Below are 17,297 nucleotides of genomic sequence, written 5' to 3'. Positions count from 1 at the left end.
AGCCAGATCTGGACAGAGCAAGGGAGCGCTTGACTTAGTTGTTCTGGGTGTGGAAGAGTTTTCATTTAAATCAAGACCACTTAAAATGTTTCAAACTAATTTAAAGCGTATCTTCTAGCCCATCCCCCATCCTAATGCAAAAGCTTCCCAAGCCTTGTCCTTCTCCTCAGAGGGCTTAACTCCACTCCTGGTGTCCCAGATTACGTAGCCAATTAGGACGAAGGCAAAGCCCCTTCTGCTACCCAGCCTGGCTAAAGAGTGGTGTGTAGGAGTGTGTGTGTGTGTGTGTGTGTGTGTGTGTGTGTTTGTGGCACCGGTTCACTTTATTGTCAGCCCCGGTGTGAGGCAGCACAAGGACACAGAAAGACTCATGACAAACAAAACTCTGTTTGAAGACTGTATAATTTGATTTCCAGAATACATATTATACAATGTGAATTATGCATGCAATGAGCTGGACTTCCTTGAATTGAATATCTTTCAGACTCTATAGAAAGTGGAGACCTTCAAAGTTGTTATGGATTTCATTATATTTTATTCAACAGCACCACCAGCTGGCAAATAAGAGGCTGATTTAAATTCAAATCCACGCAAATATGGTGTGTGTGATGACAGTCTGGGGGAGAGCTTTTGAAAATGAGGCACACATAAGAATCAAAACCAGAGTGAAAGCTCGGCTGCTACCAGAATCTTTCTTCTTTCTTTTTGACCCTCTGGGCTACGCTGAGGAATACATTTGTATGTCTATGAACATTCAATATCTATGTTACGCCAGTGGAAATGCATACTCAATGCTTTGTGTAGGTGGTGCTACCATATCTGACAATGTCTGTCGACTTAGTTCTCATGAAGGATGACTTGCTACCTTCAACATGGATCCCAGGACGATCCTCACTGTTATTATTCGCATGATTCTCTGGTTCATCGTCCCCGTCCTCATCTCTGTTGTTCTTCTGTTCTCCGTAGGGTATCAGGGTACTGTGGCTGAACTGTTTCAGTGGCTTGCCTAGAATCCCAAAGCTGATTTAAGAAAGAAATAAGAAGCAAAGAAAGAAAGATAGATAGACGGAAAGATAAAGGGGTAAAATGATTTTTTTTTTCTCCTCAGCCCCTATATTTTTGTCAATGCTATCTTGGAGGACAGATATATACAAAATCTCATACAACTGGTTAGATAAATATTCCTATCACATATAAAATCTGAGATTATTCAGCTCAACAGGGCAGTCTAGACAGAGGAATTGGGAGACACTGATAATAGAGTCGTGTCACCATGGTGTTATCACTTTCATCATGTATTCACACTTTCTAAAAAGTTAAACATGAGGAACAGGAGAATGCACAAAAGTCAAAAATAAACAAATGAATCGCAATTTTATAATAACATTGATTCAAATGACTCCCTGTAATACAGCAGGGTCACTGTAGTGCTGGATCACTGAGAATCAACACCTTACTCTGCAGCTCTATGCAGCTTTTAGCTTATTCTTTTGGTTTTTCAACTGCAAATGCAGTAGATTCTCTTGGTCCTCATCAACTCCCCACATATACAGTACAATAAAACCATGGGCAGCCATTTCCAGCAATCAAGCTTTGACAAACAAAGTTCTTGCAATGCGGCAAGCACAAAATGGCAACGAGCTGTCAGGAGTGGCTGGTAAAGAAAATCACACATCTAGCAAGATATAGATACAGATATTTTTCTTAGGAGTTGGTGGACAGACTATTTTCCTGACATTATCTTACATGTAGAGGTGTGTATGATAAATCGCATCCTCCTGAGTGCTATATGTTACATATTGTATAATGTTTTACTCTACCTGACACTGGCCAGCTGCTGGTTGAGCTCCGTCAGGGCCTTGCTGTCGCAGTGCTCGGCCTGCAGCGGGCTCTGCCTCCTTGTCCGGCTGCTGGAGAACAGATGGGGTGACTGTTCTTTGGGCGAGGGCAGCAGAGAAACCATCAGTGGGGAACGCTGATTAACTATACTGCTCAGGGCAGGACGCCTCTGGGACACTCTGGGTAAAAAGTCAGATGAAGGAGCAGGGTCAAAAAACGGAAATGAACATATTGTACAGTACGTATTGATACCTTGGGGAAACATGCAAATGTAAAAGGCTGTATTGGAGGAAAGATAATTTTCATATATGAGTGTGCACAGATTGTTCCCTCATACATTTCACTTACAACAGAGCAAACTTTTCATCATGTTTACCTTTTACTCCTTGAATTCAACCAAATACCATCATACTAAAGACGTGTCTATATAGGAGCTCATCCACTCACAGACAAAAGATGTATAAGCATTCCACACATATGCCATTTTCTCATACTGTACATACTTATTAATATTCATGGTTGAAACCTCAACAAATATCCAGATCTAATTAATCAGGAGAGCTGCTATGGTAGCCAGCTCCTAAGATGCATGTTCTTTCTCAGCACAAATATAAAAAAAAATACATTCTCTAATAGATTTTTTTTCAGTCACAATCTTTTCAATTTCTGCAAGACAGCTGGAAGCAGTGCTGAAGCTAGTCCAAATCACGTTGTGTACATCCACCCTCAGGAGGCGAGCAAGCTTCAAGCCCAGCTTTTGATTGTTTGGTCTCAACCTGACAGCAGGAGCGAACGCTGGGCCTCTGACAGCTTACACAACTGCCAATCTTGTGTCAGACACAGCCAAGCAACATAAAACAGGCTGTCAGACAGTCCCTCCTATCGGACAAAGCTATGACTGTCTACATCAATCATATTCCACTTAGATGTCTGACATGACATCCATCAAACACAAGTTTACAGCTGGAGCTATTAATTTATTTACCATGTGTCAAATCAAGATGAGACTGGTTAAAGAAAATCGATGGTTAGACAAAACAAATGAATTTTTTGGACTCATTAATAGACAGAAAAGTCTGAAGGGAGTGCTATTGAATAAGATACTATATGATCTTCATGATAAAATGTTCCTTAAAATGGATTAGTTTGTAGAGATAATCAAGATTAATAGCTATGGCTTTTGTCAGGGTTAGAGTCTGTCCAAACAAATTTCATTATGTGCAAAAAAACTATCCAGCAAGCCGGCCCATGGTAATAGTTTGGTCACAGATTAAATTCTGAATTCAGACCAAAAAAAAGAAACTTTCAACACAAAATGTTAAAAAAACAACAAAAAAAAACAAGATATTGGTCATTAAGAAATCTATCATCTGTTCCTGTCTCATGCTTGGTGTTTATACAGCATTTTGATGTCTCACACATCAGCACAACACAAATTGTATGAAGTCCATGGTTGGGTAACAGGATTACAGAAAACAGCATTTCTACTGGCTGAACACTTGACCATGGGTTCACAAACATTAACTCTGACCCGTGAATGTGCAGGAGCTCAAGGCCAAATTGCACTGTCGCCAGAAATGTATTCTTGAATTTGTCATTGGCTTGGTTTTCAATGGTAGTGAATGAGAGGCAAAGCACATATTCACAAAATTTGGTGTAAATATGACCAATATCAGACCTTTACTAACTCCACAGGGCTGTTATGTACTGTGGCTAACCCTCTCTAACTGGCCTGTGGGGGAGGAATTTCTTTCAAAACTGTTGATAATCATGAATTCACAGAGAAAGGAACATGAGTGTAACTTAAGAGCCCGTTGGGATCATAACATTGTTTATTTCAATAAATGTTTGGTTTGAAGTCATTGTGCAGGTGTTGTCAATCCAAATGTATTATACTAATACAAAATACATGTACAGTGACGATGATAGCACTACATGCAATCTTCACTTCAGCGTACCGTTGCTTGAATGTGCTATTACATCCTGTCTCCTTTGGGTCAACAACTCTCGTCTTCACTGAACCATTATCAGCAGTGGAGGTCATTCCTGAATCCCCATCAGTCCTGTTCCTCACCGCTATGTTGAAGGTGTCAGAGTACAAAAGACGCCCCACCTCCTCTTGGATGTCTCTGAGGTCCTTCCTGCCAAACGTCACCCAGGCCACGTAGCAGAAGAAGCTGTACAAGCACTGGAAACAGAGAGTGAGGGAATTAAGGAGAGAGAAGAATGTCACCTGGGGTTCTTTATTCTAAAATCAATTCTTTATTTAATTCATTTTAAACTTTTGACATTCATCCATTTTGTTCATTCTTTCATTGAATGAACATTCAGTATCCCTACTTTCTGTCTAGAGACCCAGGCAGCCACTTACTCTTCTGTGTTTTTAAAAGGTCACAACGACTATTTTTGTCCAAAAAAGGTCACATACAGAGCAGGCAATAAGCTACTGCTGTTAGCGTGATATTTCTCTCGCTGTCCACCCACCTGCCTAAATACCAGAGTGAGCCTGTCAAAGCAAAGCACCTGTGTTAAGTCAACATCCTACCACTAACTAGTTCATTTAGGCCACCAGGCATAACCAGCACTCAATGTTGTTCTGTTCTGCTCACTGCCATCTGTATTCACAGATGGTGAACTGGCCCTCACCATGACCAACTGAAGGCTCCATTTTTGTGTGTACACAAAATACAGTTTTGAATGTTTCATTATGCTGCTTTTGCAAGAAAATACATTTTAAGTCAGTTACAAGTCAAATTGATTAGGTTTCTAGAAACAAGGGAACTGATTTACTAATATTAAACATATCCTTCATTTTTCAAGTTGATAGGAACAAGAGGGATAAATGGGGATACGCCAATTCCTAACATTCATATAACATTAAAATACATATTCATGAAATCACTCCATTTGCATTTAGCGCGATTAATACCTTTGTAACTCTGATCGCACCTACCGCATGTAGCAGCCATTCTGTACTGTTTGGCGACATCTGGCCCCTGAAAAAATACAAAAGAGCTTTTTATGTTGTGGAAAACTGTGATTGGTTGATCTCCATTTGTGGATGACATGATCATTTTAGCACAGTTTCTAATATTTTGGTTCAGGACCAATGAGTTGCATGGCTATATTTCGAGCAGGTACCTATATTTCAACAGTATGTAACTTTATTCAGTAGGGGTAGTATCAGTGAGGTCAGGATCTCTTTTTCAAGAGAAAACAAAGATCAACAATAACTGTAGAGTCAGTTCTCACATACAACCTCACAACCGGTCTACAAGAAACCACGACCACAGTTAAACTAATTTAAAATCAATAAACACTCAAGAGACAAATATAATAAATAAAAACAATTACAAGAGTCATAAAAAATATCACATAATAAAGATTTAACATTTCCAAAATGATCAAAATATTTTAGTTTGAGATCTGTTTGCAGTTTATTCCATTTAAAAGGTGTGTATTGCTTGAAATCATTCCCGGCAAGACAGTGTGCACATATGGGATATCTAAGGTTATGTAATTATTGGATCATGCAGTGATTTAAATGAGAGACGTGATATGAGACAGTCTGAAAACTCTGATAAGAGAGGTTTTTTTTTAGATGTTAAGTATCTCAAGAGACGTTTATCTCTTTGTGTCAATATTAGATGGTTCTCCACTGATCTTACATCTTTAATTGGGCTAGAATGACAGCTGATTGTTAGTGATGGCTTATGTGCCTCACCCCTTTCAGATGATCATATCGTCTCAAAGCATACATCTGATAGAGATTCCTATATACTCAAAACTATACCCAGGAGGCTTTAAACCTGAACTACTCACTTGCGACATGCCGTGTGGCGATGCTGTGCCATATCCAAGTCCACGATCAGGCTGAAGTAGCACACAGCCAGCTTCTTCTGAGCAATCTTCAATTTGACCATAGTCTCCTCCATCATCTGGTGCTCTGTGACGATCTCTACACTGGCAGGTTGGTGGGAAAGAGAGTGAGGGTGTGGAAAGATGGAGGAAGAGACAGATATAAATAGAAGCCACAGACATACAGTAGGCAGATAAAGAGAAGGGAAGAAACACAGATCAAAAATACAACATCACAATAAAGGTAGTACCCACCAGCCTGTAAGATTCATGATGGCAATATACAGTACAACAGACAACATTCTTCCATCCTTTGTATACTTACACCATTAAAGGCTTAGGTTTATTCTCCAAGGACTTCTGCTCAAAGTAACAAGACAAGTAAAGAAGAAGGGCAGTCAGGACGTCATCTAGCGCTTTACTCCTGGATTCAGACAGGGAAGTAGTAGTACTGGGTGACTGATCTTTTCATACAATATATAAGCAAAGGAAATGGTGTGTATGTGTAAGTTATTTCATGCATTCCTTACTTCAATACAGCCATGAAGCAGAAAGGAATGGGAAGCAGATAATTCTCCTGTAGCAAACTGACAGCCACCTCTACAACACAAAGAGCCTTGTGAGAACAGGGTCAAAGGTCATTTAGCTCAAAAGGGTGGCATTCTCTCACAAATAGCAAGCTCCTATTTGTTTGACGATTACCAGTTACTCTTACAGGAGACAGAGGGAGAGTAGCTGACTTCATGTGCTTTTGTTATAAGTTCAACAACATATTAACACTTGCGTTTAACATCATCAATGGAGACATGATCCCCGTGTCTCTGCATCACCGAGGATCTGTATGCGTTCAGATGAGCAGGGCTCAGGCTCTTTCTAATACTCTGGCGCCCTCTATGGTTCAATGTACAGACCTCAGCCAACCTGAGGAGACAACAGTGACCATGTGCAGGTTAGTCTTTTATGTGAAGAACAAAATATAATGTCCAATGTGATTAAAAGCCCTATATTTCTCCTGTATTTTGAATTATGATGGGTGAATCATGCACACATGTTAATACTGTTTGTTGACCCAGGCCTACCACTCTGATCTGTGCTGAAGACAGTTGAAATTGACATTGGTTTGTCTTCTTTTCTTCAAAACACCCTCCTCTGCTGGAGCAGAACTACAAAACAAGAACAGATGTTGTTAAATCGTTGAACAACTTCCCATTAGTGTAGCAGGTGCAGCAACTGCTGATAATCAATGTCCTCTGCCCTCACCTGACAAACTCTACTGTTTGGGATTCATCACTCCACACCCAGCGGCCAGTAGGCAGGACACTCACCTGCAAGATAAACCAGATACTAAAATGTTCAACTTTACGATGAATTACAACAGTTATATCAGTCAGTAACGTCACACTTTAACATTTAAACGGCAGTAACTTTAACTGTTAGCTAACGCCGGTAGCAATAGACACCGGTATATTTGTAAAGATAAGGAACGTTTTAAAGTTATATAACGTCTTCAAAACTCTCATAATTCGCTTATCTCAACAGGCAACTTACATTTCTCGTCTCCTCATGATATTTCGGCATTTCTGTAAACAAAACTTTCCAAAAAAAAATTAGCTTTCGCTCCTTCTTCCTCGCCGTTTGCTAATGTTAGGCACCGTATCCAGGCAACAGCCAATGGGAAAGAAGCTGGCGTCTTGACGTATGGTTACGGTTATGACGTTTTTACATTCTGTCTGTATACAAGCACAAGTTCCATTCATAATAAATGTTTCTGTCTGTGTATAAACTTAACTTGGACATTTTGTGTGCCATGTGTGAAAGTTTTGAAGAAACTTGAGTTCACCTGTTTTGGGACTGCACCAAAATATTCTGAACTGATATGATGAACTTTCTTCAAAGGAGTATATCTATAGATTAAAGTTATGCTGTTTGGAGCAGGGAACGGCGATTTCAAAGACTGTGATGTCTTATATATTCAATTCAATTCAATTATGCAACGAAAGGAGGGCTGCGGCTTCATCAAAACAGTGCAAGGAGGGTGGTGGGCACATAGGGACATACATGGCATAAAATAGACAGTATTTATAGTAAGACACAATATAGTAAATATACAGTAATAGGCCTATAGTGAAAAAATAGTAAAAACACTGAGAAAAATATGAATATATGTACTAACTTGCATTATTTATGTACTGTACTGTATATCTTAATTATTTGTAGTAGAGCTGTGCAAATGGCATATTGTTAACTTCGGTGTCTTCAGTAACACTTTTAGCATCTATTTGGACATCCTGAAACTAGTCGGATTGAATTGCAAAGCCATAAAAAATGTATCTATATGCGAAAAATAGCCTCTCATATAAGGAGAACCATCAAGCATCATAGCAATAATTATTACAGTACATTCTTCTCTCTTTAATATGTGCTTGCTTTGATGTCTGCATATAAAAGATTATGTTTTATATCAAGAAATTGTTCTATTAATATATTTTTCAAATGTGCCTATTTGCAACTCTTAATATTGTCAACAGTATGCAGCAGCTACCCATGTTTTTTTCCAATAAAGCCAAAGTCATATCTTTTTACAAAACATTATTTATTTTGTCAGGCATTCAAAACCTTACATCATACAATGATTTGAGGCTATATGACATTAAAAAATATGACATTTTATTTCCATATGCCTTCATTTTCCCCCAAAATTGCAACTGAGTCCAAGCATTAAACCTGTTTTGCAATAAAATTCTCCTAATCTGCTTTTCTAAGCTCTCTAAACTTACAAGCTAGTGTTTAATTGCTCTTTGGAGAGATGAGGTGTACAGTTTCAGTCAGGTAGTCCAACCCCCAGGCTCGCTGTCTGTCTGTCATGGCATCCACTGACTGCAGCAGCTCGATATCACATCTTTCCCCTGAGGAAAGAAAATGCACCGCCAATTAATTTCAACAAAAAAACTCTTATTTCCTTTTCTACACATCTAATCTGGGTATCAAAGTAACAGATCCTGCTAATATTTAAGTTCATTTTTGCATATTAGTATTATGATCCTCATATATACAGAAATACACTCAGCCATGAATGTTCATCCTTAATAAAACTCACCAAACAGACGAGTTACTTGCTCATCGGGCACAAAAAAGGGAGGTCCTGAAAGACAAATACAATCACAAATAGCATCAAGACCAGGGATGTGTGTCTCTCACAGTGCCTGTCTTTTTAAACATGATATGAATTGTCACCTTTATATAACTCAGGATTGTACAGCAAAGTGTCCAAAAGGTATCTGCAGTCACTGGCCATCAGAGAAATTATGAGAGCAGCATACCTGTGGTCATGTGAGAGAGAATGTAGTAAGACAACATGGAAAAAATGGATGATTTTATTCCAAAATGTAAACAAACTGTTATGTCTAATAAATTACCTGATGTTCATTTCTTAGAATGTTTTAAATGATCACTTTAAATTGCTAAATTTCATTTTTGGGTGTTTAGGAGTCATATTTTTCTTACTTTTCTCTGTCTTTTGGGTTGATGGCCACTAGGGATCCCCGGTCCCAAATTGCCCCAAACTGACCCTCAATGGAACTGTGAAATGGAAATAAAGAGTTTCTGTTCATATTCGCCTGTTTCAAACGATTTAACATCTATAAATGTATAAAAACATAATATTTTTCTTACCTGGAGAAGTTGTACAGGTCACATTGATATAGGGAGATATTTTTCTCTGAGCTCTGTGGAACAAAGACATTGTGGATGAACATTTTCTAAATACATGCGGTTTTAGCAAGTAATGTAGTTTGGCAAATGGCAAATGGTCATTGCTCAATGCTGCATTGTTCTTATATACAGTATGCAATTAACCGGACTTGAACTCTTGAACTCTTAAAGTGCAATATATCAGTGTTTTTGCATGCTTTAGTCTTTTTACGACAGATCATATACCGTACTTAACATTACTGTCATTTTTCCATTGGATACCATAATGTTGGCTGCAATTTTTTTTGTTGATTCCTGTAAAACATTACTTTTAAGTTGCTTGACCTACAAATGTACCAATATACATTTACCATTTAAAAAAAAAAAAACTTTTATGAGATTTTGAACCAATTTGATTAGTTTATTTGAAAGATATAGACTGTGTCCAAATTAAAAATGTAGTGTGTCTCATTTTATAGATGTGAAAATTACCACTGTACGACTCTATACCTGTTAGTGATGTGAAATAATGATGATTGATAGGTGTCCAAAATCCCAATTTACAGCTCCATTGAGTGTCTATTATACAGGAAATGGTGAAAAAGTGAACTAGGGATTTATTTCAGATGCAACCTTATTAATTATGAACATCTGATTCAGGAATTTGACTTTTCTGATGTTAAGTATACTTGTGTTACAAGTATTACTTGTTATTTGTTTAAAAAAGGTGATTTGGGAGTAAATTTATTTGATAAATAGGCAAAAACATGAAAAAACCTGGTTCTTTAAAGTGAAAGGTGGAAAAATATGTTCAATACATTTGCTACCACCTAAAACCTTTGAATCATTTGCTTCTTTTTTTTAAATAAATGAAATGTATGGGTATGATGTTCATCCACATGTTATGAGTATGACTATTTATGCACGTATATGCGGTAGTTCACCTACCTTGTAAACCTTTGCTCCAGGTATGGCAGGGACAGGCTCCTCAATGTAGGTCATGTTGTTCTCCTCAAAGAACTGTTGAATGGCCTTTTCAGAGATCTCCACCCCAACCACTGAATGTCCCATATCTGCTAGCCTGGGAGTCACAATGTAGAACAGAGACTTTAGGAGCAGGCAGTTAACATCACTGAGAAATTGTTTTAATTATAGAGTGTCCATATGTTTTTAATAGAAACTGGCAGAAAAATTATAGCTGACATTTCAAATAACAAATGTGATCTTTTGAACACAGTTCAGTTAAAATAAAACGATATATAATAATTATGAATCATTGTTTAGTTACGTGTATGTTGCGGTGCTGCTGTGTCTGTATAAATTATTTTGTTGATGTAACTTCTTTTAGGCATGTCATTTTCATACAAGGCAGGGCTGAAAGATTTTGAAAAATTATGATTATTTTGATTTTGCATTTATAATATGAATTGCGATATAAGAGGGAATGATCATTTTTACATAATTATTCTCAATTTCATTGAAAAACATATTAAAATGATTATGGTGTGATTTTTTGTGTGGATCTGTACCAAACAAAGATGTTTTCTTAAGTCTGTAGAATATGATGTTTAGGCCAGGACATCTCTGCAGCACGACAATATTTAATTTAATTTAGTACTTTAACACACATTTCAATATTTTAACAAATATTGTGACTCCTGCGATCTGAAAATTGCAGTGGGCCATATTGTTATTTCAATAAAATTTCGATTAACTATTCAAAAAATATATATGCCAAAACAGAGCAGCGCTTAATGGAATAACCTGCACCTTGCAGTGGCCCACCCTCACACAACCTTATGATCCTACAAATGTACAGACGACATGATAAGCAACGCATGAATTCAATATCCTGTCTCTCTAGTGCCTGGGCTCAAGCCAGCAAAACTGTTCTTTGTTAGATGATGTTAGCTTTTTCATACCACTTCATGTCTACAGCTTTCCCGCAGAGAGGGAAGAAGAAGCGAACTCCTGTCCGTCCAGCAAGAACTTTATCAAAATTGTTCTCCAGCATCCTGTAAAAAACACACACCAAAACCACGATGATTAACAACAAACCATCAAATATTCCTGCTCATTTAATTTTAATAGTTAGTTAGAATTACACCATAACCGTCTAAACTCAACGAAAAAAAAATCTTCAACAGAGTTCCAGTGAACTTCAGGCGTGCAGCAAGTAAAAGAGGTGGCATTGTTTGGGCTGAATTTAAATAGTCCTTATTAGCCTTGTAAACCAGTGATTTGTTTGTGCAGCTTTTCTGGCATTTTTATTGGATCACTGGAGAGGGTAATGCAGATTTACAGTTGATATAATCTTGTTAAATAACACATGCACAAAGGTGGAATTTTGTTTTCCCTCATTCCACTGAGAAGGTAGATAAAAGTTGGGGGTCTTTACTTGTGTACATGGGACTGATGGAAGCCAATTCTGTTTTCCTGCCAGCGGTCCTCCCATTCTCCAAGCGTCATGACCCGATCTGCCTGCGGTGCCAGCATGCTGGTGATGTTTGTCTGACCCCAACTAAAGGGGGGATAACAAAGAACAGAGGGACAGAGAAAGCAATGAATGAATGGAGAGAATAGCATTCATATCTGCGGCTGGAGACAGGGGTGAGTACACATTGTCACGCGTTTCCGCACATAAACACATGTGAAACAGCTGCGCGGTGAATGCATGTGGGAAAGCCACGATGCAAAAAATTGGCATTAAAAAAAGGCAGTGAATTGCTCATTTGTGATGTTTGACAGCTGCTGAACCAGAGCATTTAACAAGCCTTTACAGAACATTTAACAGGCTTGTAGGGTTTGCGAAACCATGCCCTCTAATTGCATTTTATTCTACTGGTAGATTATTACAGAAGAAGAATCAGCTGTTGCCGGAATAGACAGAACTGAGGTTAAAGGTCATGAAGTCAGATATACACAGTAATCTATGCCCTGTAATGTGTAAACACACTGGAAAACTGGAAGGTTAAAGTTTACAGCCTGCATGCTTTTATCTCAGGAAGAACTGGTCCAACTTCTTGAAATAAAAGCATTTCTATTTGTCACGCGAGTGCCCAAACACATTACTAAACATGTTTGCATAACATAACAACTAAGTACATTTACTCTAGTACTGTACTTTGGTACAATTTTGAGGTACTTTCCATTTTATGCTACTTTATACTTCCACTCCACTACATGTCAGAGAGAAATATCGTACTTTCTACTCATCTATTTGACAGCTTTAGTTACTTTTCAGATGAAGATTTGACACAATGGAAAATATAACAAGCTTTTAAAATACAACACATTGTTAAAGATGAAACCAGTGGTTTCCAACCTTTTTGGCTTTTGATGTCTTATAAAAAGCAGTGTGTAGTCGAGGTCACATTTCAGATATCTACAAACTGTTAACAGCTCCACCAAATAGTCATTTTTCCCTCTAAACTTATCACATGGTTTCAGTTAAATAAATGTTCGAATGATCCAATATTTCACCAAAAATCAAAGACTAGAGAAAAAGTCCAAAAACTTAAAACAGATTTGTGTATCAGAACTTTGTTTTTTCTTCTTTCCTCTCCCATTAATCATTTCACGACCCCTCAGATTTATCTGGTGACACCTTGGGGGGCCCCTGACCCCTAGGTTGGGAACCACTGGACTGAACTAGTTAACTGTATATAAAGTAGTTCAAACTAGCTCCACCTCCAGCAGCTATAGCAGTAGCATGCTGCTCACACACTGGTGTACTATTAATGATGTCATAACATTTCAGTCAGAGGGACGAAACGAGTACTTTTACTTATACTTATAGTACATTTTGCTGCTAATACTTATGAACTTATACTTAAGTAGGATTTTTTCATGCAGGACTTTTACTTGTAATGGAGTATATTTACATTGCTGTATTGGTACTTTTACTAAAGTAAAGGATCTAAATACTTCTTCCACCTCTGCATAACAAGAAATCTTTTCTAATGTAAATACATTTGATGTTATAAGGAATAAATCATAGAATGTCATATAATGACCAGACGCGATTCAATCTGTAATAGTTACGCAACTATTTCAAAGTCAGATCCTAGCTTACCAATCAGCAGTCTGACACAGAAGCAGCATTAGCGTTTTAAGGAGAAAATGTGAATCCCTCATATCTGTCATGTCAAATCAAAAGCGTACCTTTCCTAACTGAAGACAGCTAATATTTGTTCAGTAGCACACCGGCAGCAGCAGCATAGAGCGTTGAGCTATTTCAATCAATGCACGGAAATTTAAATGTGAATTATTGTCCTGAGTTCAGTTTGTCAGGCGAGCAATTCGCGCTACTACTAGTCGATGGTTTGACAATCGCAGCGAAAGTGGCATGATATGTGGAAAAAGTAATGCCTGACAGGCTAAACCCAGGAATTAAAAAAAGTCTTACCAGCCAGTTTTACTTCTGGTTTGGGTGGAGCCTGATGCTGCATTCAGGTAACGTGGGAAATGTGAAATATTCCAGCATTCTATACAACATTAGCTCAATGTTTAAATGCTTTGCCCAAATTCAAAGGCCCAGCAGTTATTGTAGGCTTAATAAAATTGAGACACATAGGCTAAGTACAGAAAACAATTTTTCCCCTACTTTATAGTAACCATATTAGACTGTTACCTAAACAATCCAACAAGTAGCCATTTAGGCTTCGAATAAGACTATTTTTAAACAAATGTTTATTCTGAGACAAGGTATCTATCAGAGGCTGATGGGATTAGTTTGCAGGTATTTGGTCATAAACCAGGTAATTAAAAATTTTGACCTGCTACGCAATATTTAAGAAGATTCAGACAGGACATTGAACCTAGCTGCTCATTATGTGACCATCATACCAAGGATGTTTTTCATCTGTTTTGTTACTGTAATTACACCAAGAGATTCTGGAAGCAAGTTATGGATACTACTTCCTCTTTATCCCTATTCACTTCCTTGAGGGTTGAAAATTTGGATGTACTGATGGATGTATTTTCTCTTTTCATGAATGATGTCAAAAACTATGTTGACTTAATCTCCTCTTCTCTGAACTAACAGGCTGTTAAAACTGTCAGACTAATCAATAGATACAATTTGCATAATTTCTTTCCCCAGATTTACTCAATTTACTTACTTTTGTTCCCATTACTTTTTAAAAAAAACTTATTTTATGTTCTTTGCTTTGTATGCATGTTTTCTGTCTCCTCCCTGTGGCATTTTATGTTGTATTGTTAAAAACTTAAATATTATAAATAAAGTTAATGAAGGGAAAATAACATTTTTGACCTGACTATGTATGGCCATATAGAGAACAGGTTATCAGCCACAGTTCAGCCTGAGGGGAAAATGATGTCAATGTCATTTAGATTTATCTTCATCATTAGTTGTCCAGAAATACTAAAAAAGCAAAACTGTCTAATGTTACCTCATGGTGGCGCTAGAGGAAAAGTCATTGGCTCACCAAAGGCTTTATCTTCTAGGGACCATTAATGTCTGTACAGACTTTAATGACACTCCATCCAATAGTTTTGACAACTTTATCATTCCTCTGGAATTATGTTTCTACCCAGCTGTCAAAAGTAAGTCCAATGTTTGCTGGCTTTTATTTTTATTTATTTATTTATTTTTTTAGCTCTGAATAGCTGTGCTTTGTCTCCACCAACTTAAGAGAAGAATATGTCTTTAGCTTGATATGTGGGCTTTTTCTCAAAAGCTTGCTGCTAAATGTCTGTTTTCTATTTATTTCTTTTAATCTGTCTATATTCATATTTTGTTAGCACATATGCTCTGCTAAATAAATGAATGAATAGTAGGCTAGTTAGTGCCATGGTTCTCTGAGGGGGTCATAGGGATTTGTGGTACTCTAAAGCACAGTTGCATCTTCACGGGTAGTTCCGGGTCTGAAAAGTGAAGCCAGTACGGAAGTGACTTAAACCTGCATTCTCTCTAATGACCAGCAGGGGGCGATTACGCTGTCTATAAGACAATGACCCTACTTCTCACTTGTTATATTACCTCACTAAACAGTTTTCTAATGAGTTTATGGTCTCAATCGCTAGTTTCAAGTCTTTTTCAACACATCATGATGTTCATTTCGTAAACTATGGTCCATTTAGAGTAAAATGGATGATTAAGCAGGGTATGGCGTGGCTACGTTGTGATTGACAAGTCGCTACCACGGCAACAACGTTGGTTAGATAACATAACCATGGCGTAACTCCTGATTCACAGAGTAGCTGCAGCGGTCATTATTTCAGTGTGTTTTCAGTTCATGAAAGATAATTGTAACATTTTGGTGGCCGTAAAAGTCATGTTCAGTGTTTAGTTATACTAAAAGACCCTGAGGAGTCGGATGTTCAGTTTTTCTGGTAAATACATTTTGTTTTAATGGTTTTAAGCCGGTTTTTCACTAGCAGGAATTAGCACTAGCATTATCACAGTTAACCATTCTGGCTCCAAAAATCCAAGATGGCGACGGTCAAAATGCCAAACTCGAGGCTTCAAAAGTTCAAAACAAGAGTCCTGCGTCGCGGTGGCTACACCCATTATTTATTTCTAGTCTATGGTCGAGTGCTCTAATGTTAGCCTAATTTGAAAAGCTCATCAGGATAGACAGTTTTACACATTAATTAAAAATAATAATAACAACAAGAATAACGATGATAATAGGAAAATATAATAATAATAATAATTGTCTTTTTTACATTTCAGTTATTTAGATTAATTTATATTTAAATATGTCATTTTGATTCTTAATGCACCCTTTTTCTTTATTTCTGTAAAAGCCTACTGAAACCACTTTCAGACAGTGACATCTGTCAGTAATCCTCAGAAAGCTTCAGCACTGTTGCTCAGTGATTAGTCTCGCTTGCACAGCCTGTTTCTCTCCACACTTTGTTCTATCGAGCGCTGTGCTGTAAAGCCAGGAACCAAATCCAGAGATGAGATATAACTAGCACGGTCCAAAGCAACACAATGTGAATGCAGAGAGAAATAAAGCAATTAGGGTGATTCTCTCTCTTTCTCTCTCTCTCTCTGGACACAGAGCGGCGCAAGAGTCTCAGAAATGCAGGTTTTACTGTGGAAGTGAAGGCGCTGTGACACTCAGTTCATGTACCCTATTATCACCCCGTCATCATGTACCCATTCAATGCGTTAACATTTGGAAGACATTTGCTAGTCACCACATCAGCACAATAAGCTGTCTATGTTGGAAAGGTTTTAAAATGAAAATAGGCCTAATGGTGCTGCTATTTTTAACAACTCAACATTGATTCTTAACCTCCATAATTGGGCTCTTGGGGCCTCCCCCATATAATATATGTGGAGTAGGCTATGTGCATGAGTCTTTTTGCCACAATAAAGAAGCATATTACTTGTAATTTTATTTAGAGTAGACAAGTAATGCATTAAACAGCATATTCTCATCACTATTGACATATGGTCTGCGACTGATTCAGCTGTTGAAACTACAACAAAATCCCCTCTACAAAATATCACCATGGTAGTGAAGGTTTGTGTAAAGGTGACACGATGGCAATCTTCAGCCACAATAAACAGCAGCCTACATTTACAGGCACCTTGGGAGATGTGACGTTCCTCCATGTCGGTTCAGTTCCTGTGCGTAATTCAGTGTTTCCAAAGCGCTCCAGTTGCGCGGGGGTCGCATCCAGATGTGTGTGTTTTTCTTTACGGTGCGACGAAGACGTCGAGGAGCCTCTGAACCAATCACTACCGCCCGGGGGCGGGTCGTGTGTGGACTGTTGTGGATATGGAAAATGGACACACGCACATTCATCATTCATATCCCGAAGGGGGGGACCTGCGCTTGTACGCTGAATTGATTCGCAAATGCCCGGCCGTGGTGTGAAAAGGAAAATTACCAGAGAGGGGAAGAGCGTGGTTCTCCACCTGGTAAGAG

The 17,297-nt window shown here is 38.0% G+C and overlaps 3 protein-coding genes across 7 annotated transcripts in view; 1 reads left to right on the top strand and 2 right to left on the bottom strand.

The window, feature by feature from the left end:
- Window positions 1-384: 384 nt before the first annotated feature.
- On the bottom strand, window positions 385-7,366 carry LOC121913827 (protein phosphatase 1 regulatory subunit 36). The gene is made up of 11 exons (XM_042436669.1): window positions 7,246-7,366; window positions 6,958-7,022; window positions 6,777-6,860; window positions 6,482-6,618; window positions 6,228-6,297; window positions 6,023-6,121; window positions 5,662-5,802; window positions 4,793-4,835; window positions 3,798-4,027; window positions 1,821-2,018; window positions 385-1,020 (listed from the first exon to the last, which is right to left on the bottom strand). The coding sequence occupies exons 1-11, from the start codon at window positions 7,273-7,275 to the stop codon at window positions 789-791; spliced, it is 1,329 nt and encodes a 442-aa protein (XP_042292603.1). The 5' UTR covers window positions 7,276-7,366; the 3' UTR covers window positions 385-788.
- A 905-nt stretch (window positions 7,367-8,271) lies between these two features.
- On the bottom strand, window positions 8,272-17,267 carry LOC121912901 (probable thiopurine S-methyltransferase). 3 transcript variants are annotated; one of them, XM_042435436.1, is made up of 9 exons: window positions 16,957-17,267; window positions 11,786-11,908; window positions 11,310-11,402; window positions 10,336-10,468; window positions 9,370-9,422; window positions 9,202-9,276; window positions 8,932-9,017; window positions 8,795-8,839; window positions 8,272-8,603 (listed from the first exon to the last, which is right to left on the bottom strand). In XM_042435436.1, exons 1-9 carry the CDS (start codon window positions 17,175-17,177, stop codon window positions 8,485-8,487), a joined length of 948 nt encoding a protein of 315 aa, XP_042291370.1. In that variant the 5' UTR covers window positions 17,178-17,267; the 3' UTR covers window positions 8,272-8,484. The 3 variants fall into 3 exon arrangements, with proteins under 3 accessions (XP_042291370.1, XP_042291372.1, XP_042291371.1); XM_042435438.1 differs by lacking the exon at window positions 16,957-17,267 and adding an exon at window positions 13,552-13,749; XM_042435437.1 differs by lacking the exon at window positions 16,957-17,267 and adding an exon at window positions 13,463-13,551.
- Window positions 11,910-17,297, top strand: part of LOC121912899 (exostosin-1c) — an 88,493-nt gene continuing 83,105 nt past the window's right edge. Inside the window, exon 1 of one of the 3 annotated variants that reach the window (XM_042435435.1) lies at window positions 11,910-11,997. The gene's annotated coding sequence lies outside the window, so the exon portion shown is untranslated. Of the gene's footprint in view, window positions 11,998-15,510; window positions 15,745-17,206; window positions 17,291-17,297 lie in introns of those variants that run through there. The other 2 variants (XM_042435432.1, XM_042435433.1) reach the window with 2 other exon arrangements.

This window comes from Thunnus maccoyii, chromosome 15, assembly GCF_910596095.1.
Source record: "Thunnus maccoyii chromosome 15, fThuMac1.1, whole genome shotgun sequence".
Taxonomy (NCBI): Eukaryota; Metazoa; Chordata; class Actinopteri; order Scombriformes; family Scombridae; genus Thunnus; species Thunnus maccoyii.
Note: the sequence above shows the minus strand (reverse complement) of the source record. Positions and strands in the feature narration are given on the sequence as shown.